At 32.6% G+C, this 25,574-nt stretch overlaps 1 protein-coding gene across 1 annotated transcript in view; it reads left to right on the top strand.

The window, feature by feature from the left end:
• The window catches only part of LOC145667142 (uncharacterized), a 629,144-nt gene that overhangs the window by 515,055 nt on the left and 88,515 nt on the right, over nucleotides 1-25,574 (top strand). Inside the window, exon 6 of the mRNA XM_081734883.1 lies at nucleotides 16,340-16,456. Within this exon, the coding sequence (XP_081591009.1) occupies nucleotides 16,340-16,456 (117 nt within the window). The remainder of the gene's footprint in view (nucleotides 1-16,339; nucleotides 16,457-25,574) is intronic.

Raw genomic sequence — 25,574 nt, 5'->3', positions numbered from 1 at the left:
TTTTACATTACCTCTCATTGCTATATGCCATTTGAAAGTAAACGTGACTATGTAAGTTCATATCTTGATACATGTTTTAAAATACCGTATTTCATGCTATTTATGCTATTCTGTGTCATTTATTTCATTACAATATTCATGATATGTTTTTTTAAACTATCTTTTGCATTAATTCTGTACAATTCCATGTTTAAACTTTCGTTTATAACATTATATTGTCGTATATGGTTAAACAGATCGTATTCTACATTTCATCACTCTAGTCTATATCATTTGGTCTGTTGTTGTAGAACATGTGAGGACATAGTCATCCACATACTTAGAAATGGTATGATTCATATCACACACTCTGCGTTATGTGATTAATAAGTTTGTTTTATTCTGTATAATTTATACTTATCAAATAGGACATTCAAAAGAATGATTTATTTTGGTATGTAAGGTTTATGACCACATTATTGCCTACCTAGAGTTCCCTCGTTGCTAAGTGGTAAGTGACCGCGCCTTTGGCGTGGGAGACCTGGGTTCGATTCCCGGAGGGAGCTCATGTGGTTCGGATTCCACGTTAATTAGTATGTCTCGTCTCATATCGCCTCACTGCTGAAAGGACGTTACACTCAAAATCAACTCAACTATTGCCCATCTAACAATTTTGGCCTGTAGCTCGAACAACAAATAGACAACAGTCAAATTTCAACTTCACTTGAAACTGTCATATTGTGTAGAATATATGGGGAGTCTGGTGCAATTCCATATTGATCAGCTCATGTTAAATAAAAAGGTTTCAAAGGAGCTTTATTAAACTAGGGTGACCACAATAAGCTCCACCTTCTTATATATTAGAATATTACTCTAAATGAAAAACCCCTTGCAATTGTATTGCTATACAATTAGATTATTAATTAGTTATATCTTTATCAAATAAAAGGGAATGAAGGCTGTGGAACAATAAGCGACTTAGTCTGTAATATTTATTTATAAATTTCATAGGGTAAATAATGGCATAAACAATGAGAATAATTACTATTGTAAAGAATATTCATGAACGTGACCTGATAGCAATCTAAATAATAAATTTCTTAAGATAGAGTTGACAGCATGTGTTTAACTTATCTTCAACAAAACTTAAACTTATAATGAAATATAGTCATCTTGTTAAAAAGAAATGCGTGTACACTTTCAATGATCGCGAATGTAACAACTAAACAGTATGATAAAACAATGAAAATTTCTTTATTTCTGTGGGCAAAGGTTCTCACTTATAAGTAATTTGACGAATTAACTTGTGAAAGAAAAAGTAAAATATTCTTTTTATTCTTAGAACTAGATATTTGTGTTGACAACAAGATATTTGTGTTAACTAGATAATTGTGCATAGGAATATACTCTTCTCGTCAACACCTATTTTAAGACATTCTTCATTGCACCATGTGTCTCATGTTGCCACCTGGGCTTTATTGAGTTCCGTTATATAGAATGTAATTTTGAAGTTGTCTCTGTAAAACCTAGATGAGCAACTATTTACATTCGATGTGTTATGTGTTATTAACACTGGAACTGTAACATAAACAGTATACATGATCTAAAATAATTTCTTTCAAAGAGAATAAAAAAAATGCAACATATCTTGTGAAAATTAAAACACAAGTGTCTTTCACTATGCGAAAAAATTTTAATGTGATAGATGGCTGCCATTAATAGATTGGTGCAAGAATGCTGGGTCATTAGAACAATTTCGATCAGGAACTTGTACTTGATGCTGTTAACTGTCAATATAGTTCTCAAGAAATTCACACTGTACCTTATTGTGGTCATTTATCTTACTAGAAATGTTCATAAACGATTGCCTGGGGAGAAGACAGTGATAATGACTTTAGAGTAAATTGGGGAAGAAAATTCAACATTATCATGCAATGCAATGCAATGAAACATACCAAACAAGCTTCAATATGCCAAACACAAGTACAATTCCGAAATTAAATTACCTACATACTGTTCTGTGGATGGATCTCAATCCATTTTTTACCTAATTGCTCAATTTCGCCGGAACTGGCGCTTATCATTGTCTTCACCTTAAATACTTCAAATATTGGAAGTATTTCTTGCAAAGCATTCATATTATGTTCTATGTATTAAGTATAATATTCAAATATCCGGTGACTTAGGGCGTAATTATTCTGAATGCTTCATTCATTACATTACTGACTTATAGTCTACGTTCATATCCTTGGCTCATGATCATAAAAAAATTATCTTATATAGCTCTAGGTACCCTAATACACCATCCTCATAAAACATACCTTATATATATATATATAATTTTATATAGATTTTAATTTCCTTTTATCTAAACTGGCTCAAGTATGTCTATTTTGTTTCCTCAAATCCGAAATCGAATTGTGGACCTTTACGATTAAACATTTCATTTGCTGTAGATAGATTCTTTTCCTGCGGCCTATAGGTAGGAATATTTCAAGGTTTGTTGTACTGCGCTTGAAATATATTATGTATCATATGTTTAGGGCCAATGCTATTCATTTAATATTTTCTCGAATTTCCACATGTGATATACAGATGGGATGGTGAATATATACTGTAGATGGATGAGACAACAGCATTGTAGTTTCATGTGCTGAAAACCGCACGACATCATGTTTAACATTTTCTAAATTTCTATTCAAGATTCGTAACTAATTCACAGATGGTCACTAAATTCTACTTTATGAATATACAGGTATTTCAAAACAACACCGACAATGTTTCGGGCGTGATTCCTGACACCAAGATGATACAAAAAGTATAGACTAAAGTGGGTGCCCAAATGTTTCCTTCGGAGTTATAGGCTGCAAAAAACATGAAAAAATGAACTTCAAAGGTTCATAGCTCCAAAAACTATAGGACCTACTGTAGTCGGGTCAAGACTTCACTTAGGATCTAATATGTGTTCTCTCCAAATTTCCATGTTTCAGAATCCTAAGGTACTCATGCAACAATTTTACAGATGGAGTTTGGCTACAGTCATATAATTTGAAGTACTCACTTAGTACCTCTATAAAAATGGTTGCAGAAGTACCACAGGATTCTGAAAGATGGATTTTTGGATAGGGCAGATACTAGTTGCTAAGTGAAGTCTTGACCCGACTGCCGTAGGTCCCATAGTTTTGGAGCTATGGACCTTTAATGTTATTTTTTTTTCATTTTTTCGGCATCCTATAATTCCGAAAGGAAGCATTTGTACACCCAGGTTGATCTATAGTCTTCGTCTTATCTTGGTGTCATGAATCACCTTCAATACGTGGTAGTTGTTGCTTTGAAATATTCTGTATAAATTAATGGAACAACATCATTTGTATCCTCATGTGCTGAAAACTGTACAACATGGTGTTTAACGAATAAAAAAAAATTACTCACAGATTCGTAACTAATTTTCAAGGTTGGTCACTGACTTTTACTTTGTAAATATATGCTTTCTACAGGTGTTCTTATCTATATTTCACTTTCTTAGAGAGATTACAGGTTGTCTTAGTTTACCTCGATTCTATCGTTTGAAGTTTACTTAAAATTCTAAATTTAAAAACTTAATTTAATCATTCTTTTAATGACGATATACGGTATTTGTATGAACGAAAATTTCATACCGTGAAGAAGCCCATACAACCTTAACGAATGTGAACATAATGCTTATTCTGTTCTGTATACTAGAAGACAAATTTTCATGTGCATGTAAATGCTACGTTTCAGCACGTTGTCACAGGCCTGAGCAGTTGGATTCGAAAACGCTGCTGTTGTATGTGTGTTTTTTTTTATTTGACAAAAAATTAAAAAAATAAAAATGTAAAATACAAAATTAAAAAAAATGTGTATATATATACAAATTTCCAGGAAGCATGTGTACCTATTAATACATAAGTATTATTACTATTAATATTATTGTAGAGGATAATATATTTATATACTATATATATCTATACTGAACCATTATCTTGTTTTCTACACAGGGCAACTTTTTATACCTACGGTTATGTCTGATCTGTTTTTTCACTTATCACCAACCTTTGCTCATTTTTCACAATGCACAAGACCTTATTGTTATTATCATTACTATTAATTATTATTATTATTATTATTAGACCCTGTCCCTTCCACCTCCAATTTAATTCAACTTAGTGAGATGGTTATGAATAACTAGTATGTCCCTTTATGCAATGCTAAATTGTTTGTTTATTTTCTAAATAAACCTTGCAGAAGTTTTGATAGAAACAGAATCAACAGTGTAAATAGAATAATTATATTTTTAGAAGTTTCCTTCTTGTTATAAACTTATTTAATAGATTATTTTTCAAAACAAGTAGTCTCCTTGCCTTACAAAAGAAAAGAAAAATAAATAATTTATCTAAAATAAAAAGGAGTACTTATGAACGATTTAAAATATTCGAATGTTTTAATAGATATTAGAAAATGCATTTAATTAAACATGTTAGTGTTGAAAGAAATATGTAACTAAGTATTATTAGAAATAATATAATGAAACTGTACAGCAACAAACATTTGTATTTACAGAAATATAATTAAATATTAACATTGTATAAAAAGTTGAGAAAAAGATTCATAAAATGCTTCGTGTGGAATATGCATACTTAAACGAACGCTTTACTCTAATTTTTATGAGTCTTTAATGGAAGTTCTCTTTAACTTATCCCGCACTCATATTATATTGGATATGGAGATATGTTGTACTTAGTTACGAGTGACTTGTAATAGTCAAAAAGTTAATGATATACGAATGTGACAAGAAACGAAAAAAATTCCAGTAAACCGCGGACAAGGACATCACGAACTCACATATCTGAAAATGAAACATGTTATACATTGGCGTCTCTGGCATGTAAAATTTAGGGGGGACATCAAAGGAAATGATCTAACTGCTAGTATCTCAGCGGAATTTTAGATTATGTCACTCAAAATATTGGGGGGACGCGTCCCCCCGTCCCCCCACCAGAGGCGCCCATGATGTTATATAGCATCAGACGTAGGCATTCTTTAACGTACCCGAAGTTTCTTCTACAGTAATACATGTAAACAAGAAATATATATATATGTATATATTCGGATCGCGGTCACGGTTTAAATTTTGGGTCGCGATGGCTCAGTGGTAGAGTGTTCACCTCTGGTGCATGAGGTCCTTGGTTCAATCCCAACTCGCTCCAAGTGAGCTTAATGGTGGACAAACACCGCATGCGTGGGCTTTCTCGAGGTTCTCTCGTTTCCTTCCACTTTCTTTTATTCCACCATTTCATTCGTTTCTCATCATCACCGTCTCTTTTAGTCTAGCCGGCATAATCTCGGGACGTAAAACTTAAAGATTTTATTTCAGTTTTTATTTTAAATTTCGTATTTTTAATATTAATATAATTTAACTTTTATCTATTAATTTAATTTTCGTTATCAACTTGTATTTGACTTTTTTTATCTAATTGTCTATTTTACTTATACACATTCATTACTGTTTCAAGTATTCTGTCTTCACTGACTAGCACTTTCCTTCTATGCACCACAACTCTCAGCTAATTTTAAGTTTGGCGTAAAATATTGTCCCCTTGATCAATTAAGTCTTCATATTCTCTGTCCTTGTTCACTACCTATCATACCCCAATAATACAAATTTATTCTCAAATTATGCTTTGACTGGTTTCTTCCTTCTTTTTAATTATTTTCAATTCTACTCTTCATCCCCCAACTTTCGCTATCACATTCTGATTTCGCCATTCCTATCTTGGTTTTCAGTTCACATTCACTTTGAGATCTTCACTAATAATGTGGTTTTCCTTCTAAAGGCTTTCCTTTGTCATTTTTACCCTTGATTCTGTTTTCTGATCACATTTCACATATCCATTTATAACGCTATTTAGATATCTAAAACTAACTAGTGACACATTCTACTTTTTTTCTACCTTATTCTCATATTTGCACATATCCTTCGTTATAATTACCACTTCTTTCGTTTTTAACAATCATTTCATATTTTTTACAACTTCTTGAGTTTCTAACTTTTGCTAATTTATGTTTGGGATATTAAAAGCCGTACCTTCTACAAGAGCCTACAGTGAAGCCTTCTACCTTGTATCAATACATCGTCTTTCCTAATATATTCCATTTAACTAATACCTAGACGTAAATATTTAATTTTGAATATGCTATATATATTTATTACTGGGATCGAACTAGTGTCCCCAAGCACCAGAAGTGAACACTCTACCACTGAGCCACCGCGGCCCAATAATATTGAAGAGAACCAACAGTCAAACTCTTTCAATAACAATTTTCTCTCACATCCCTTCTCCTGTTCTAATTTTAAGCCGCTCTTCACACGTAACTTTCTTATGATTCTTCAGTTCTTCGATTCCAATTCAAGCATCTTCAGTACTATCATTTTGATAACCATATCACTCTGTCAAATTCTTATTGTGACTCAATAAACACCGCATATATTTCCTTATTGACTGTCTTAACCTAAGCTAAAGGTGTTTTTGTACCTGTTATCCTTTTAAACTCACTCAGTTCCTCATGAATTTCCTAATTTGTTGTAGTATAAAGTCTCCTGAATGTATTTACTACATGTTTACGATATTAGATTAATTCTTCTGAACGTCTTCGTATGGTTTAGGTTTTGTTAATTTCCCCGCGGTCTGTAACTCCTGTTCCATAAATTTCACGACATATAATAAAGAGTTAATTCTTCTCCCTACATTTGTTAATTAGTCTAATGAATATATAATCGTCCCCAGTTACTTTCCCATTCATCGTGTTTCCAAGTGATTATTCAAATTCACTCTCAGCATCGTAAACCTGCCATTTTCAGTTACCTGCTTTCCATCCTCAGTATATAGATATCTAATCTCGTGCTTTGATATATTTATTCCATTTAGCTAAAGTTTTACTCTTTCACTAGTCACTGTTTCGTTTTTACGTTCTTACTATCATATTGTTCCTTTCTTATTTATGACCTAATTACGTACCTAGGTATATATTTGTGCATATTACTCTTTCTAATTCTTCTGTCTCTTCACACGTCTTCTTGTGTGATTTTCAGAATTTGTCAATTTTCCTTCTAATTCAACATTATGAATCCTGTATGATTTCTTGGTGTTTTCTTCATGCTGTGTCAGTAAGTCAGAGCTTTTAAACTCTTTTTCTTAGGTTTCTTCTGAATATGCTCTTTAGCTTGAATTTGTCCCATCCCATATTCATCCATGTGCCCATTGGTCTTGAATTTACATATTTCTCTTAGAGTGTCCAGATCAATTTATTCTTCACTTGCCCTCTTGCAGGTTTTCAATATATAACTTCCTCTATAGTATTTTTCTTCTCACTACATTTTACAGCTGAATACAAGCTGGTTGACATCAGATCACGATCTTAAAACACAACGATCCTATAAGAAACCTTCACGTCCTTTAAAGTATTTCGAAATCTTTTCTGCATATGACACAATCTACCTATTCTTTACTTGCAGTGCTCTCTAGGATCTAAGTTTTCCGAAGTTATTTTCCTCCCGGAGATCCAGGTTGTGAAAATTTTTACCTCCGGAATGTTTAGTCTTCGAGCAATCGTTATTCATATTTCCCCCTTAGTAAAAGTGATAGTTTCCGTTGTATTCCGTATTATAATATTCTAGGTATTAAAGCCATTTCGACCAACTAGTGTCAATTTGTTGTACAAACCCTACAATTTCCACCAAAGTACTTTTCGTCTGGGTACTGCATTTAGACCAATTTAACAGAGGTGGCCAGTTTGGTAGTACCGCTCACATACACATAAATTTCACTGTACCATGTAGTTATTCCTATTGGAATGTTAAAAATTTTGTTCTTAAGTTGAAGTCTATCAGAAAGCTTTATATATTGCTCAATCATAATTGATTAATTCCACGAAAATGGCAACATTTAAGACAGGCTTGTAAATTTTCTGCACAAAGTATACTACTGTACGTCGCCGAAAGTTTCCTTTTCATTCTAAATTTCTTGTAATTCACTACAAAAGATACAAACTTTACTATTCATAGTTTTTGTTATTATTATTAATTTTATTAAGAAATATATTTCTCGAAATAACCTCAATTCTTAAGAGATCGTGACTTACAGTGAAAGCAAAGACTCGTTTCTGAGAAACTCAAAACACGAGAAAGGAAATTAAGAAGTCAGAAGATCTACGTGCTAATATGAAACAACTTTCCTATTTCGTTATCACGATATTCGGAAGAATCATTTAATTTTCCCCACCTATATCCAGAAATTAGACTGCGAAATTGTGTCTGAAAAAAAGTATTGGGGACGTTTATTTCGTTGAACTTCCAAACTATGCTATGCATAAGTATTGATTATTATCTTATTACGTGCTATGTCCTTCCGGCTTTATGTCTCTCGACAGGTATCAAACGGTAAGGGATCAATAAATTATTCTATATGATTATGAATTTTATGCAGCAAGAATAAATTAAATTTTTTCCCTCTTAATTTAAGCCAGAAGTGGCAGAAGTTCCTATTTCCAGTTTCAGTACTGATCGTGATAGAATGAGAATGGTAATACTTAGCGAGAAGCTGGTTTTCGATATGGGTTCAGCACTACAAGAATAGGTATAATCTCCGCCCTTATGAAACCTAAAAATGTTTTGTGGTTAATTCGTTCAACACCACTGAACAAATTGTAACAATTTTTGGTGCAAAAATGGACCATGGCGTAACATTGACATTTGCTGAGGTGAATAGTGATAATCTGGATGGCGTTTAAGTACCAAGTCAGCTCCCATTGGGGGTAAGACACTCTTTGCTCCTAGGAGTAGAAGTTGAAGAGGAGGGATATTTAAAAATAACCGAAAACGACGGACATTAGTCTTCAATCGATAGTTTTCGGAGTCGCTGACTTGAATAGTGACACTCTCAATGCCGTTTAAGTCAAAATTTATCCTTCATGTTTATCCGAAGGGGGAAAAAGGTTCAAATATCCTCCATAAACCTATTCTTCCCGTGTGAAGAGCGTTCATTTCAGCTTGTCTCCCTACTAGAACCTAGGTGATGAGAAATCTTGATATATATATAGCGAAAACAAGAAATAGCGTAAAACTGTTATTGTTAAAAATTCAGCATCCCAAGAACAAGTAATTTTTTGTTGTGGACTCTTTCCAGGATAATCACGGAACTAGTTTTACATATCCCAATATTGTCCCGTGACATGCAGTTCCTATTGAAATCCAAAAGAAATCCCGTGGATATTTTTTACACTTAAAGTTCCTATTATGGCAGAGACATTCCATTGAAATCGAAGGGAGATCTCATAAATATTTCCATTATCCTTGGAGAGTTTGTTTTTTTATTGCGAGCTTGAATATCCTGGGAAAGGCACGGATTCTATGGGACGTCCCGTGGACAAGTTAGGTAGATTTGAACAAGATAGTTTTAACAAAATAGATCCTTAACATAGATATTTAATCTATAAGTGAATTAGAAGAATATTTTTTGATAACGGCAGATGTAAGAGAAAAATAAATTAGAATATTTTTGATAACGGTAGATGTAATAGAGGAATGCATTAGAAAAATATTTTTGATAACGGCAGACATAATAGAGAAATGAATTAGAAGAATATTTTTTGATAACGGAAGATGTAATAGAGAAGTTAATTAGAAGTATATTTTTCTGATAACAGCAGATGTAATAGAGAAGTGAATTAGGAGAATATTTTTTCTGATAATGTAAGGTGTAATAGAAAAGTGAATTAGAAGAGCATTTTTTCTGGTAATGGCAGATGTAATAGAGAACACCATCCTTTCAATTCAGATGCATTCTAAGCAATGAATTGTCTCGTCTTTTAATATTTCACAGTAGAACGACCTCTTCTTCTGTCTAAGTGACAATATTAGTATGAAAAAGTAGAATCAAATCTAAATTTACAACTACTACTACAACAACTACTACTACTACTACAAGCTTTGTTACTAATGTGACCTTGAGTGCAAATGTTAATTCTGTTTTGCTGTAATAAAGAATAACATACGCATCAAGCAAATAATCATATTGATTTATTGCAAGTAACTTAAATATTTTTTAAATAGAAGATATCTATTCAAAGATGCAATAAGAGAAGCATTTATCTTTATTAATGGAGATTTTTCTTTTTTTTTAAGAAAAAGTTATCTTGTCTCTCGATGCTAAAGACTGATAAAATAGTATTCGAAAAAATCTCCTCATTTGACTTCTAAAAAACGTTTGAAACAGAAGCAAAGTTGAGCAAATTTACTTGATCTTATGGTTATTGTTTCAATATGAGATTCATATACCCAATTTTAAGCTTTTACAAACGCACTTTTTAAACATTTACATGTTATGAGTTTCGTAGTTATAAAAATTATATTTGCTCCGTTTTGAGTATTTACAAGCGGTCATGTTAATATTGTTATACTCTGTGTGTACTCATTTCAGACGATCTACATTATTATTATTATTATTATTATTATTATTATTATTATTATTATTATTATTATTATTATTATTATTATTATTATTATTATTATTATTATTATTATTAACTGAAGTCATACTACATAAAAGTTTCTCATTTTGAAAGCTCTTTTTAAGAGTGCACGCAAAATATGCATTTTTGAACTCCGCTCCCATGAATTCATATACTATATTAATTAGTCGCTGCATCTCTGGTGTAAAGGGTCCTTGGTTCGAGCTCAAACCATGTAGCAACGAAGTCATATCAGTGTATTTTTCCGGGCTTCTTAGTTTCTCATGCCTGAGATTCTTCTATCATTATTTATTCTATTCATCATCCATGCATTTTTAGGCATCGAAGTGTAATAGAGCGATAGCCAAGTAAAAATTTAAATTCTATTTTTCGCCTGATCGGGACACACCACTTACGTAAAGTTACTTCGTCTTACTTTCGTAACCAATATATTTCAGCAACTTTTCGATCTAATATGAATGTTTGTATGCTGTACTTATAATTCACATTAATAGAATTTAGAGATAATCTAAGTATTAATTAAAATTTCTGAGTATTAGAAAGTAAGTATATTAGGTTGAACAAATTATAAATGGTATATGTAATTAGCTCAATGAGGCAATTTTAAATACACATGGTTCTATGCAAAGGTGCATCGAACTTTACAGATAGAGTCTTCACATTATGGAAAACCGTGAATATTTCTTGTATTTTGTTATTAACTATTCATCATACATTAAATGGCCCAAGATACTTAGTAGGAGGAAAAGCATAGGCAGCTAAATTATCAAAATTAAGATTTTAAGAAATTTTGATAGCTTAGACTTTTATCGGTCTTCAGACAAAATCAACATCTAATTGCATACTTCATAGACTATACAGAGATTCAAAACCGAGAAAATATGTTGTTGAAAAATGTTGTCGAAAATATCTTCCATGTTCATACATTGACCAGGACATTTCTTATCAACACCTTTACGTCCCATCGCAATCAAATAGATAATATGCACCGTTGGCCTCTATATAATCATGCAAAATGGTTTTATGATATTACATTAGGCATGTCTCCTTACTAAGTATATTTCTAATTCTTAACGTATGAGCTCCAATATCAATTTTATCTCACAAGAAACTGAATGCCGTATGCTTTGAGGCCTTGCTATAAAATATTTAGTTCATTCACATTGTCATCTTAAAAGCTTGTGAAATTCTTGGGTAAGTTGAGAAATGCAAAATATCCTTTTACCGAAATCTTATTTATGTTAGATACATCAGTTTTCCAATAAAATATCTCACACATATCAACATATTTGGGAAATAACTACGATGTTCTAAGAGAAAACTTGATTTTTATTGTTTTATAGCAACCATTTTTGGTCTTTGCTCTTCTTGCATGCGCTGTTTTGGCCGTCACTGCTGTTACGGGCACTATTTTTTTCTCTTGCTTTGTTTTTGTTGCATGTCTTAACATCGGGTTATGCTTTTACGTTGTCAATACAGCTGTTTATAGTACGCGTGGTTTTAGCTTTGATTCTCGGTGCGGTATAAAGGATTTTCGGTGTTGAGCCCACAATGTTGAAGTAATTAGGGAACTAAAAGATAAAGCTCTCATCTAGAAGAGTGAAAACGGCAACGATGGGAGTCGATAGAGTGATCAGAAATCAGCCAACTAAGAGCTATACAGTATTTGCCTTAGACCAGGGGTGGCCAAAGCATCGGCCAATTGTCAACCATCGAGTAGTGCGTGATGTCTGTTATACTGTCTGCATTGATTACTGTCATTTTTTATGATTCATATGGTGATCTAGTCAACAGATATATACAATAGACTGCCACTGATTTCTGAAATGAAAAGTAGCTCTGAAGGCTTGGGCATTCTTGCCACAGAGCCTTGTGCTGTAACACCGTAGAGTTTTGGCTAAATAGAATTTTATAAAAACAGTACAAGTCAAGAACAGCGCATGCAAGAAATTTCACATGAAGTAAGAGCGAAGATCAAAACAGCGCGGCTACAAATTCCGTGTTTAGTTTTCCAGAAGTATTAAAAAAAATATTTTTATTGTTTGCTAGTGAAACAACGCTGAGAATTTACTGTTTTTATATCCCTTTTCGACTGGAATATAGAATCCAGGAAATAAAAATATGTTCAAGAGATTGTCAAACAATATATTGGTCCTATTACTAAGATACCAGTAGGTAGTTTGTTAGAATCGAACGTGATAGAAGATACAGTTTGAGATGTTTCTCTATTTTTTGTGTGTTTAGATCGCGAATAATTTCTGTAAATCTGTGCTAAATTGTTTCGTGATTGAAGTAGCCCAGAGGCTGTTATGTTAAGAAGAATGTTATTTGATTTTCAACAACACATTTTCACGATTTTCGAACTAATTAAATAAAATACACTATAATTAAAACTTTATATTTTTGTTTCTTTCTTACGAAATCTAGTTTCAAAATAATACTTGCTCTGAGAAATGTTTTGCTGTTGGAAAATACATCCACAAACCAATTGTGAATGTTGTACGGTTAGGTGACGCACTAATAACCAAGAAAACCAATTTCGAAGTTATATAAATACAAGTATATAATTGTGTTTTGTAAGCTGTAGAAAGTTTTATGGTTAAATGATAATTATAATTCTTTTTCTTGGCGTTATGTGAAGACTCTGTCTGTAGACTTAATTTCTTCGGTATAAATATGTTAGCAATGAGTTTGTCATTTTGAATGAAAATAAATTCAAATCCGATAGGGAAAGAGGGAAAATAGACATTATAACAGATATTCTTAAAAATGAATACTCAATGTTGCAATTCAAATCGACATATGTTTTACTAAAAACGTATTATATGTAGATTTTAAAACTCGTTTGTAACTTTAGAATTGCTAGTAAATAATACCTGAAATTTTGTACGATGCAACCTTCAACAGGACGGCATTGTTTCATATCGTTTACAATACCACCAGATTAACAGTATTACCAACCCAACATATTTCAATCTGTTTCGGAGTTTAAAATAATAGAGATTGCTATACTGCTTAAAATAACGTTTTTTTTCGAATTTTTGTAATGATTGTTGCTTTCAAATTGCTTCTGTGATATAACGGTAACATATTTTGTTGATTGTGGTTACAACAAGATCTACAGTTACATGATTTTAAGCAATGTTGCAACTTTACAAACTTTACTTATAAAGGAAAATCATTATTAATTATATATTCTCCATAGTGCACTTTCACACGACCCTGTTCAACAACATATTGCCTCCTGACTGACTGGTCAGAGTTTTGTTGAACATTTACGGACTTTCTGACGTTATACGTGTGATTTTGGTTCATCTACTGGCTGCGTTACATACAGTGGTTTCCCATCAAACGTATAATGGACATTTCAATCGCACCAATCCAATACGTCTACAGAGTCGTTGTAGTGTATTCGGCAAGGAATCTGACTACCAAGTAAGAGACCGGGGATCGAATCTCGGTTGGGGTGGATTTTTTCGAGTTCTACCTACGTTTGAATGAAGCTTAAGGCTTCACTTATCCTTTCTATAAAAAGATGCCGCGGAGGTAAAAGTAGCCAGAGTCTGCTGGTGACTAATTCATCTCGTGTAAGTGGCGACGATAGAGGAAGGCCAGGAGAGCGTGTGTTCCCCGGTGGCTTTACTTGTGCCCCCGACTGCCCCCAGAGATGTTGTAATGTAGGTCAAACAATATAAAATTATTATTTTCGGTATTCAGAAAAATATCTATCCCTAAGGAACGTTTCCCTGCTCCTCCGCTTACCCACTAAGAAATTAACTCGTTCGCTGCCACTTGACGCTCTATGGCGTCATTCATATCTATTGCTGTGTGCCATTTGACGTCAAGAGTTAGTTCTCATTGTAGACATTCTCTGTAGAGTGGCACACAAGTATAGAGCTTTTATACTCTGGTGGCACACAGTGCTGGCCTGGTCATTTTCTGCAGTGTGCATTTTTGAACAACTACTGTGAAATTCGGTTGAATTATAGAAACAACATTTAGGTAGGATATTGGTGTTGCATATGCTCACTTTCTGATGTTAGTTTTCCAGCGTAGCATATGGTATACTAATAGGTGAGCGCATTAGTTTAGATTAGTCAGGTTGAATTAGGTTGGATCAGATTAAATTTACAAAGTCAGATTAGGTTAGTTTACTATATTCTAAATAAAGGAAGTGAACATATGCTTCCCAACATGAAGAAAAAAGGGAACATGGACACGAGGTAGACACAGGCTATCTCGACATCTGCAGAGATAAAATAATAGAGCGCTGACTCTCCTCTATTAGGTTAGGAGCAGAGTGAAAGCACAATGATTAGAAAGTCACAACTAATAACATTGCTATAGCAGTGTTAAATAAATAAATAAATGAAATACATAAAATATATAACAAATAAATATGAAAGTACTAGTAAACGATACATGCTCATTACGCCATTTGGCGTCAAGTGGCATATCATACTCCAAAGACTATGTTGTGTGCAACTGACGCTAAATGGCATCATTTGTCCGCTGTTTTTTTCATTTGGCAAACCAGCCTCGAAAATCAGATATGCACATCATATTATGGGGGGTAATGCAAAAAAAGACTGAATGTTTCAAAAGTGTAGGTGGTACATTGAGGTCACTGCCACTGAAATCAAGGTGGCAGCGAACGAGTTAAAGCAGCCGTCTTCAGTGCCTCTTGTACGTACCGAGGTCTGGAAATGGTGAAACTTTACCGCCCAGCCATTAGGCTTCCAGGCCTGTGTGAAGGGTTGTCTTTTACTTGTACTTTTTCACTCACATCTATAACAGCTTTGAGACAATAACCACCACACCCGGGCCCAGGGCGTCAAATTTCCTCATCTGGGTATAATATTATAGTTGAAAATGGTTTGTCTTTGAAGCTGGATTAAAAAACAAATCAGTTCTTAGGTGTTTCCTCTAATACTACAGCAAGAATACTCATTTTGCTAGTGGAATTGCAGATATTGTTGTACTTGTATCCTAGAGACACACTTGAATAGTTTGCTTTCTGTGAGATTATTATTATTATTATTATTATTATTATTATTATTATTATTATTATTATTATTATTATTATTATTATTATTATTATTATTATTATTATTATTAATATTAATATTATTATTATTTCTGCTTACACATAACTGAGTACCAAAAAAATAAAGGGAAAGAAGCCAAATGTTTTTGGGAGCGAGGTTCGTAAAACATAAATACGGGTCTGATGATCAAATTATTATTATTATTTTGATAATGCTACGTTTGGATTAATGCAACATTGAGTATTCCCAGTAGATCTACCTTTTTAGCATAGCTAGCTATACAAAAACATGAATTTTCATATTTAAAAGTATCGGTTTTCGATCATTTATTTCCTAAAGTGAATACATCTGAGGAAATAAGTAGTTTTCTAAATTACAAGTTGTATAATACTATACCAACAGTGATAAAACATAATTAGTTATACGTATATATATTTTTTTGTTATCTCAGGACATATTTTATATGAATTCAAAATTCAAAATTACTAGTGAGCAGTAGTACCAGCACACTTTAATAAAAGTGTAGGGTTATATTCTTACATTACTACTTTTATGAATTAAAAAATAAAATTAGAAGTAATTAGTCGAATATTACAGATAGTATATCTATGTTAGAAAATAATGTTTTTCAAAAGTGTTATTTAAAACGAAAAACGGGTTTATATATTTTGTCAATGTACATAAACTATGAATATATAAGTATATATGATTAAAATTTGGCTGGGGAGGGGTATGGCTTCATCGCTGCGCCTGTATCTCTGCAGACCCGGATAACACAGAGGCGGCCGATCTTCAACGGAAGCTAGAGATGCTGAATAGCCTAATGGACCAGGAGGTCAGAGCGGAACAGGCGCGGCGACAGCTGCAATACTTTGCGCACTGTGAGTATACAATACAAGGCAGTCAAAACAATCACCAACAATAGTTAGATTGTGACGTATTACTAAACACAACAATGGTATATCGCAGCTGAATTTGTTACTTTGCTATTTTTTTCTCACTGCATCTTGAAACTTTTGTACGAAATTAGGAACCTTATTATCACATCTATTGTAGCAGTTACAGCTACTTATTTTTACTTTATTTGTTAATAACAACAAATGTACTCAAACCATTAAGCATATGCCACAACCATTTCTTTATTTTGCTTATATTATTTTATTCTGTAATGTTGTTTGTCTTCGAATGATACAGTCAACAAATGTAAATATATCCGTCTTTATATGTTCTTTTGTAAAAACTATGGACCGGGTTCGATTCATGGTAGGGGCACTCGGTCGAAAAAGTGTAAAAAGCTTTTTCAGTCCAGCCATCCTGATTGAGATTTTCCTCATTCACGCCAGGCAAATTCCGGGGTGGTACCTAACATATAGTTCCCAGACCTCTTCCTTCCTTCCCTTTCCCCGGGTAGTGTGCTCGCCGGGGGACGTGATCCCTTATACATGACGGGTTAAATGACCATAGATGCCGAAAGCCCAGAAATCTCAATCTAATATCCTATGAAAATTTTGGAATGAATATACGAATTTTAGTGTCAATTTCTTTAGTTCAATTTAGTTTACCTATTCCAAAGTTATTTCAAACAAAGCATGTAGAATGGAGAAGCACGTACCTTTCCTGGCGACTGTACCTGAGATGTCGCTAAAAAAGAATTTTACAAGAAAAGTAACATGAAAGAAATAAAGAAATTGCCATACTATTATCTGTATGAGAAGTAAACATTTTGCTACTTAGAACATCAAAAATTATATACATAAGAAATAAACATTCATCTGTGTTGGTCGAGGCACTACGCTGGAAATAACAAGACTTATCTGGCACGGGTTCGAAACCTATTCAAGGCATGGGTTCTCCGTTTACCATTTATTTCCTTATCTTGATTAATTTCTTAGATCTCGTTTTGCTTAAAAGGTACAGAGATAGGACGAAAATTCAGAAATAAATTAAGAGAAATAATGAATAATTTTCAATGTATAATGATTATTTATAAATATTTTAAAATTATTTGCGCGTATTTACAAAATATGCATTAATTTGTATAATCACATCCAAATACATAGCTGCTATGTGCAAATCCCAAAATAATTTTCAAGATTTTTAAGAAAGAAAACGATTTCGCTTTCTATTCATTGTGAAACTATTTTAAAATAATATTTTGTAACTTTTTTGTACAACGCTTTGGAGAAACGCGTGTAATAGTGAAATTTCCTCATCAACATCTTCGGCGGTAGAAACTACCAATACTCATGCAAATTCATGCAGTGAAGCAAGCAGATTCTATTTTTAAAATAACCACATGTAAAAGTATGTGCCTTTATGTAGTTGAGGTGTCATTTCCATTCAAACTCTTCTCTCATCTTCTAACTACATCGTGCAAGTTCGTGCAAATAAATTTCATATATGTTTATTATATATCTAGAACCCTTCTTTTCCTTAATTTTCGTATGTATGTACAACGCTTGCGTACATCCGTTGTATACCTAACGTTGTAACGTTGTATACCCAAAATATTCCTTATTTGTGTCAACCGTACTGAATTTGTGTAATTAAATTATATATATTTGTATTTTGTAAAACAAAGAGCCGTCAATCGTCCTCCCCGCTGGTTTAGTAATTAGAGCGCGCGCTCGTTTTGTGTACGAGGTTCCGAGTTCGATTCGTTGTGTAGGATTCTTGAAATTTGAACTCATTACGTCGGTTTTGATTTCATTTCAAAACTGTAGGTGCACGTCTCATGTTGTTTTGGTGCTGAAACTCCAACCAACCAAGAAACCCTTAACAGAACAAATTTCTTGCCTATATGTGCGGAAATTCAATATCAACCATAATAGTAATTACTTTTTCTTTTTTCCCCATAATTTTGAAATATTTTTGAGTAGTCTGCTTCTCTTACGCTATTGTTCAGTTTCATGCAATGAAAGTTGTAACAATTGGTAGCGTTTGGGCAACTATTCTAAGATTTTAATCCACACATTCGTGAAGGTTTCATACAATCAATAGAGTAGTATGAGTACTACAAGTATGTGAGTTATTGAGTACTACATGTATAGGCACAGCCTCCAGAAAAGTTCTTGATGTTTACAATTATAGAGTATAAATAATATCGTCCGGAAAGAGATGATTGGAAAACGTTAAGCGAAAATCTCTGAAAATATTAGCCAAAATGCCCAACAATAGGTAATGAACATTGGTACATGAACAAAGCATTCTTATATCGTATCTAGTTGCAACAAAAATTTTCACACTTACAACCCCTCCCCGTTGGTCTCATTAGTAGTGTGTGCCTGTTGGTGGTTCTGGGATCGATTCTTAGTGAAAGAGCATTGAATGATCTATGATGCTTCGGATTCCACTTTAAAACTTCAAGATAAACTCAGTAATAGGGAAAAAAATCTAAAAAACTTGAACATAAAATTCAAAATTTTCACAGGTTCTCGTTGCTCTTACTACATTTATCATTCCTAATTCAGTAGGTAGATATACCCTTATTTTATTACGTTTATGTGAAAAATATTGCAAAAACATGAAGACCTTCCGGAAAGTAAAACGCCTAGTTGCATTCTTTTTTTTTTCAAGAGGCCACGCTAACACAATATGTGAAATGATAATTTCATTTATTCATTTCTCTTAAAAAGGGTTTCACTCAAAAAAAAAAAAAATATATTACAGGAACCTCTCACGTGCTACCAGCGTCGCAGCGAAGTTTTTTTTTAAGACACTGAAAAAGAAACCGAAGAGTATCCAGTAACTTCAGAGAAACTTTTGTTCCCCGGATGCAAGCTAAGATCTCTTTAAGTTACTCAATATAATCCTAAGCTACAATTAGCAAATACAACCTACCACAAGTTGAAAAAAACTCTAATTACTTTGTAAAGACCTGCAGGAATGGGATTTTTTTTAATTTTAAGAAATTATAAACTGAAAATTAATGAATATCTTAACGACTGTTACAAGTCAAAGACAGGAGGATGATATTTATAGAGTTCAGAAAGTAACCTGCGATTGGTCACTGTGCGTGAAATAGTGGGGGAAGCCATCTTTGTACAAACGTACGCGGTAGATTAGTCTGCATCCAGCCGTGGTAGAATGAATGTTGTCTGATCACTAGTTCCATTTTGTAGCGTCTCAAAATGTGTGTTGCAATAGAAAATCCCGCCAAGTACGAGGTGCGAGCTGTTATACGTTTTCTTACAGAAAAAAAAAAAGAAAAGAAAAAAATATTCGGCAGTGGTTATTCATCGGGAACTTTGTGTCGTGTATGGACCATGTGTGATGAGTGAAGAAGTAGTTCGTGAATGGGTTCGTTCATTTAAAAGTGGACGAAAGAACATTCATGACTCAGAGAGGAGTGGCAGGCCATCAGTGGCCACTGAGGAACTCGTTCAGAAAATTGATGGAAAAGTTCTTGAAAATCGACGTTTCACAATCTCGGAAGGAGTGGTTTAGATCTCAGTCGTTTGGTGATGATGAGGAGCTAAAAGATGCGGTCACAGACTGGGTCAAGACACAAGCGGGAGATTTTTATGCTGATGGAATTTTCAATCTAGTGCACAGATATGATATTTGTGCTTGAATGTTTATGGAAACTAGGTTGAAAACTAGAACAAAGAAGTAGTTTTCAGATGTATATAATAAATTCTTTTTATTTACTTTGGTGTTTCTTTCTTTACCAATCGGGGTTACTTTCCGAACTCCCTGATATACAGAAATTTCACAAAATAATCTTCGTTTAGCGAAACATTGTCGTCACTACATTTTTACAACGTTATATATATATCTGATTTTTGCTTTTAAATCTGCTTTAATATCAGCTAGTTTTCTCTTAAGCTTAATATAAACTCACTTTCTTAAACTTGATACTGTTGCTTTTCCAGGAAGAAAGAGTATTCTCGTTGTTGGGTGATCCTCTGACTGATTAGCAGTTGTAACATTATTAATATTATTACGAATAATAACCGTTTCTTGAGAAAAGTCATATCGGTAAAAATAAATAAATAAATAAATTTTATTATCGCTACAAGCCAAGGGAAAAGAGCCTACAATTTATTCATTCTTGTATACAGCGGTATTTCCTTTAGTTTGCAGCTATAAAATTTAAGAGTCCTAATCACTGCGAAATTAAAATACCGCTAATTTTATAATTTTAAAAAGCGCTAAAATACTGCTAGTAAATATTGTGATATCTTGAAATAGATAAAAGATAATCGAAAAGTGGAAGAAGACCTCGATAGACAATATTATTTTGCATGAGGTACTGTTATCACGAGTCACCTAGTAGCTTTCCGTTTGCAGCCATTCATAAACGCGAAAATAAATGCCGATTTTCTAAATGGCTGGAAATCGAAAGCAGATAAGTGAGTCGATAAATAGGTAGAATTAGCAGTATTTTAATTTCGTCGTGATAGGACCTTTAACCCTTTACCGATCTCACTTCCCTCAAAAACAGCCATTGTTCATAAAATCAAAACCCAATCTGCTTTCCAATGTTTTTATCCATCAAAATTTGACTATATATTATTACTTGTTTCTTATCTTGTGAAATTATATTTAATACGTGTTGTGGCATATGTTTATGTAAAAAATGATATACTTCAGCTATCGTATGGAGATGTAGCATTTTGTTTCGTGTAAATACTTTACTGTGTGTTAGATTTTAAAATTCAAAATTTATTAGATTTCCCTTTAGAATAATAATTTACTAATGATATATATTCGTGTGAATGGAGGGAAAATATGCAAGGGGTTACCCCGGCCCTCCGTTGGTTTTAGGTGAGCTCTATACGGAAGTAATTGTACTAAAAATTATAGGAAAAATAATTTCGTAATAGTTAACTTGTTTCGATCAAATATAACATTGAAAATAGAAATAAACATTATTTCTTCCTGGCAAGGAGGGTACTCTATTTATAATTTTTAGCTTCCCCCTCCCGTGCTGATTGCATTATTTGCTTGCACGCTCATTTCAAACTGCACGACAGGGCAGGGGTTGCCGCCATAGCTGTAGGTATGTCCAAGTATGAAGCAAACTAAAGAATTTGTTAAAATTCAAAACTATGATGTTAGATGTCACACTTCTACTGATCCAGCCTTGTTAATGTTAGACTGTGTATTTTTAGTTGTTATTTTATGTGAAAAAGACGTTAATGAGTTTTCATAAAATTACATTTAAATGTCTGTGCGATTGCAAAGCAAGAGACATTTAACAAGGCTTGAAGGAGATATTAGTAAAATCAAGGCATTAAAATTGTAATTTATTTCAAAGAGAATAAGGTTTGTTCATTAAGTCACTGGGCTAAAAAACAGATAGTGAAGGTATTCGACACAATGTAGTATTAAAAAAAATCAGACCAAGGTAAAGACTTATTATTAAATAATTTTTGTTTCAGTTTCGGAAATACATCATAGTCTTAATCAGACAATTGAAAAGCACTCTCGGCAATTTATTTTCATTAAAATAATTATTTCTTTTACATGTGATTCTTAAAATACATATGTAAAAGAAACAAGCGTGAACCTTTAGATTTTGTTGTATACTCATTTTGCTCAGACACTTCGTTTGTTGTAAATTTATCCAGAAACAAGCTTTAACATAATCTACCTCAGAAATAGAACACCCTGTAAACTGTGACAAAGTGATAAAACTCGCTCAGGTATATTAACAATAACCTGGTTTACTTCAAATTGGTTCTTGCATAGTCCTTGCACTTTCATCTCGCCAATATAAAATTAATTTTCTCTTTGATATTCAAGAATATTTGTGTTATGATTTCAACACATCAGCATGAATATTAATTGTTGCAAGTGGACCAATTTGCTTTAATCGCCTCAGTTACTTCAAATTTTATTCTTCAATATTCCTTGCACTTTTAAACTTTCGGCTCACATCTGCATCCTTGTTCACGGAGAATAAAAATATTAATTAAAAATCAAAACATCGAGGAAATATAAAGGATACAACTCACCGAAGATGGGTAATGGAAATATACTTCTTTCAGTGTGTTACTGGGACTGTTCGCAAAGTGGCAATATGGCTCGCCGCTTCCTATCCTCCTCTCCTCCGATGAGTCCCTTTTCTGTATTTCCTTAGTGTTTTTATTTCGCTTACTCCTATTTTTATTTTCCGTGAACAAGGCTCCAGGTATGAGACGAAAATTTGAAAGTGCAAGGATTATTCAAGAATCAAATTTGGAGTAACTAAGGCAATTAAAGAAAATTTATCCACATGCAACAATCAATGCTTATTGTGAGGTGTTGAAATCAGAACATAAATATTCTTGAATATTAAGAACAAAATAATTTTATATTGCTCATAAAATGAAGCAAAATCAAATTAATTTATTATATGAACACACTTCAAATCTATATTTTAATAATGCATTTTAAAATTTTTTGTGCTACATATACTTGGACATTCCTATATTTTGTGTGGAGTCTTTTTGGTATGTGAAGCTACTGGGAAAAATTACTATTTACACGGTTCTTTTATCAGCATGTTCAACCTTTCATCTTTTGTTTCAATGTGTTTTCATTCAAAGAAATGAAGCATTCTTAGCTTTAAATTGTTTATATATTATTGCTATTCGTATATATTATATGTGTGTGCGCACTACAAATAATGTCTATCTTCTTCCCCTCTTTATGTTGAATTTCATTTTATTTTCTTCATGAATTCTTGCAAACTTTTATTCAACGTTAAACAAAAAAGTAATTCTTAACTTCAAATATAATTGTATTCAAATACGACATGCATCTTTTTGTAAGAGCTTTCCGTCTAGAGTTGTAGGTAGAATTCTGTTAGAATTTATTAATAGAGTCACAAGGTATCTTAGTTCCTTTGTCCTTTTTGTTTCTCAGACATTATTTCAATTGATTGGAAACCATATGTAAAAAGTAACTTTTTTGAATCTACATTTATTCGGTTTCAAAACAATAAACATTAATATATTTTAATGTAAACCGATTGAAGAGCTAACTTATCAATAAGCTTAAATAGTACCCACTTTGCCCTTCCAGTTATTATTATTATTATTATTATTATTATTATTATTATTATTATTATTATTATTATTATTATTTTACAAAAAGGTCATACTGAACTCTGAACTTTTGCTGAAAAATTTTAACATTATCAAGATTTGAGTAAGAAAAAGGTATTTGCTGGAGATAGAATTAATAGAAATTAGATATTTAACTCTAAAACAAAAACACTTTGTTCCTCTTCAGACTATACATTTTAAATCTTTGTCCTTTTTCTTTAGTTGTTGTTGACAAAGGAGATGGTGTCAATAATGTTGTTCAAACATTTGTCCAAAATATTAATGTCCAGTATCATTCCGGTAAAAGTTGGAATAAAATCATTGATACTTTCGCTTCGCCATAAACAACAGAAGAAAACAGATTTAAATTGTGTATTCTGTAGAGCAACAAGATGATTTCATTTATGAGTGTAAATATTTTATTTCTATATAATTAATAGTTTTCTGACTGAAGTATGTAATTATTTATTAAAATTATAATAAGTCGTAAGAGTTTCAATTACTTAACGTTATCTTCGTCAAACGTTAACTGGCAGAAATATCTTCATAAGATTAAATTAATATTGTTGTGTCCGTTAATAACAATATTAATTTAATCTTATGAAAATATTTCTGCCAGTTAACGTCTGATGAAGATAATGTTAAGTTATTGAAACCTACGACTTATTTTCATTTTAGTAAATAAATATATACCCTGGTCAGAAAAGTATTAATTGTTTAAACATCAGTTCTAGAGTCAAGATACTTGAAGTAATTTCTATACATTCTATCCCCGCTTAATATCTTTCGTTAACAGTCTTGACAATCCTAACAGGTGTCAGCAAACATTAGAAGTTTACTATGTTTTTTTTAAAAAAAAAACAAATAATCTATAGCAACTGGAGAAATAAAGTGAATAATTTTGAGTTTATTGGACATCTTAAGAAATGGTTCATTTAACCGTCAGGATTGCTTATGAGAACTTATTAGTTCTTACTATAGATACAGTACCGACCGGATTACATAGCCACACACACACACACACACACATCACAAATAAATAAATAAAGTTCTGTGCACCGGACCACATGATATGGATTCGATGCATTTTGTTACATAGAATACAAATTTCGAAACCCCAGAACGATCGATGCTGTCAAATTTTTTATGGGTGAAAAATTTTAGCAATTTTGGATGGGGAATATACTGTATATGTATCACAACCATACGAAAAAAACAAAAGTTCTGTGCAGTGGACCCCAAATTATGGATTCGATGTGTTTTGTTACGCCGAATCCAAATTTCGAAACCCTAAGACGATCGACAATTTTGTTTTATGGGCGAAAAACTTGGGCGATTTTGGATAGGGAGGACACATATTTTTCGCCCATAAAACAAAATTGCCATGGCCAATCATCCTGACGTTTTGAAATTTGGATTCGGCGTAACAAAATACATCGATTCGGTGCCCTGGGGTCCACTGCACAGAACTTTTGTTTTTTTCGTATGGTTGTGTTACATATATATTCTCTATCGAAAATCGTTAAAGTTTTTCGCCCATAAAAAATTGACACGATCGATAGTTTTGGAGTTTCGAATTTTGGATTCGGAGTTCGGTGAACAGAACTTTTATTTATTGTGTGGCTGTGTTATTATTAAATCTGAATGAAGCCTTGTATTTCGTAAAACCATAATTAGTACTAATTTACAGCCATACTTAACTATTTTTTAAAGAAAACTACAAAGTTACCTTATCTTTGACTTTTCAGACATTTTACCTACAAGTATAAGCAGATTGCTCTTCATGGAAAAGAATGCAGAGTCAATTTTTTGACAAATTCAATACACACTATAGCATCTTGCTGTAACATTTTTAATGCAAAAATATTTTCTTTAAATTCAATTTTTTTAAATAAAAATATTGGAAACACAAATTAATAAGGTAATCAATGTAATTAACCGAGGAGAATAACCTTTAGACGAA

The sequence above is a fragment of the Thermobia domestica genome, chromosome 12, assembly GCF_964235325.1.
Source record: "Thermobia domestica chromosome 12, izTheDome1.hap1.1, whole genome shotgun sequence".
In the NCBI taxonomy this organism is placed as follows: Eukaryota; Metazoa; Arthropoda; class Insecta; order Zygentoma; family Lepismatidae; genus Thermobia; species Thermobia domestica.
The sequence above is the reverse complement of the archived record's forward strand: the minus strand, read 5'-3'. Positions and strand labels throughout refer to the sequence as shown.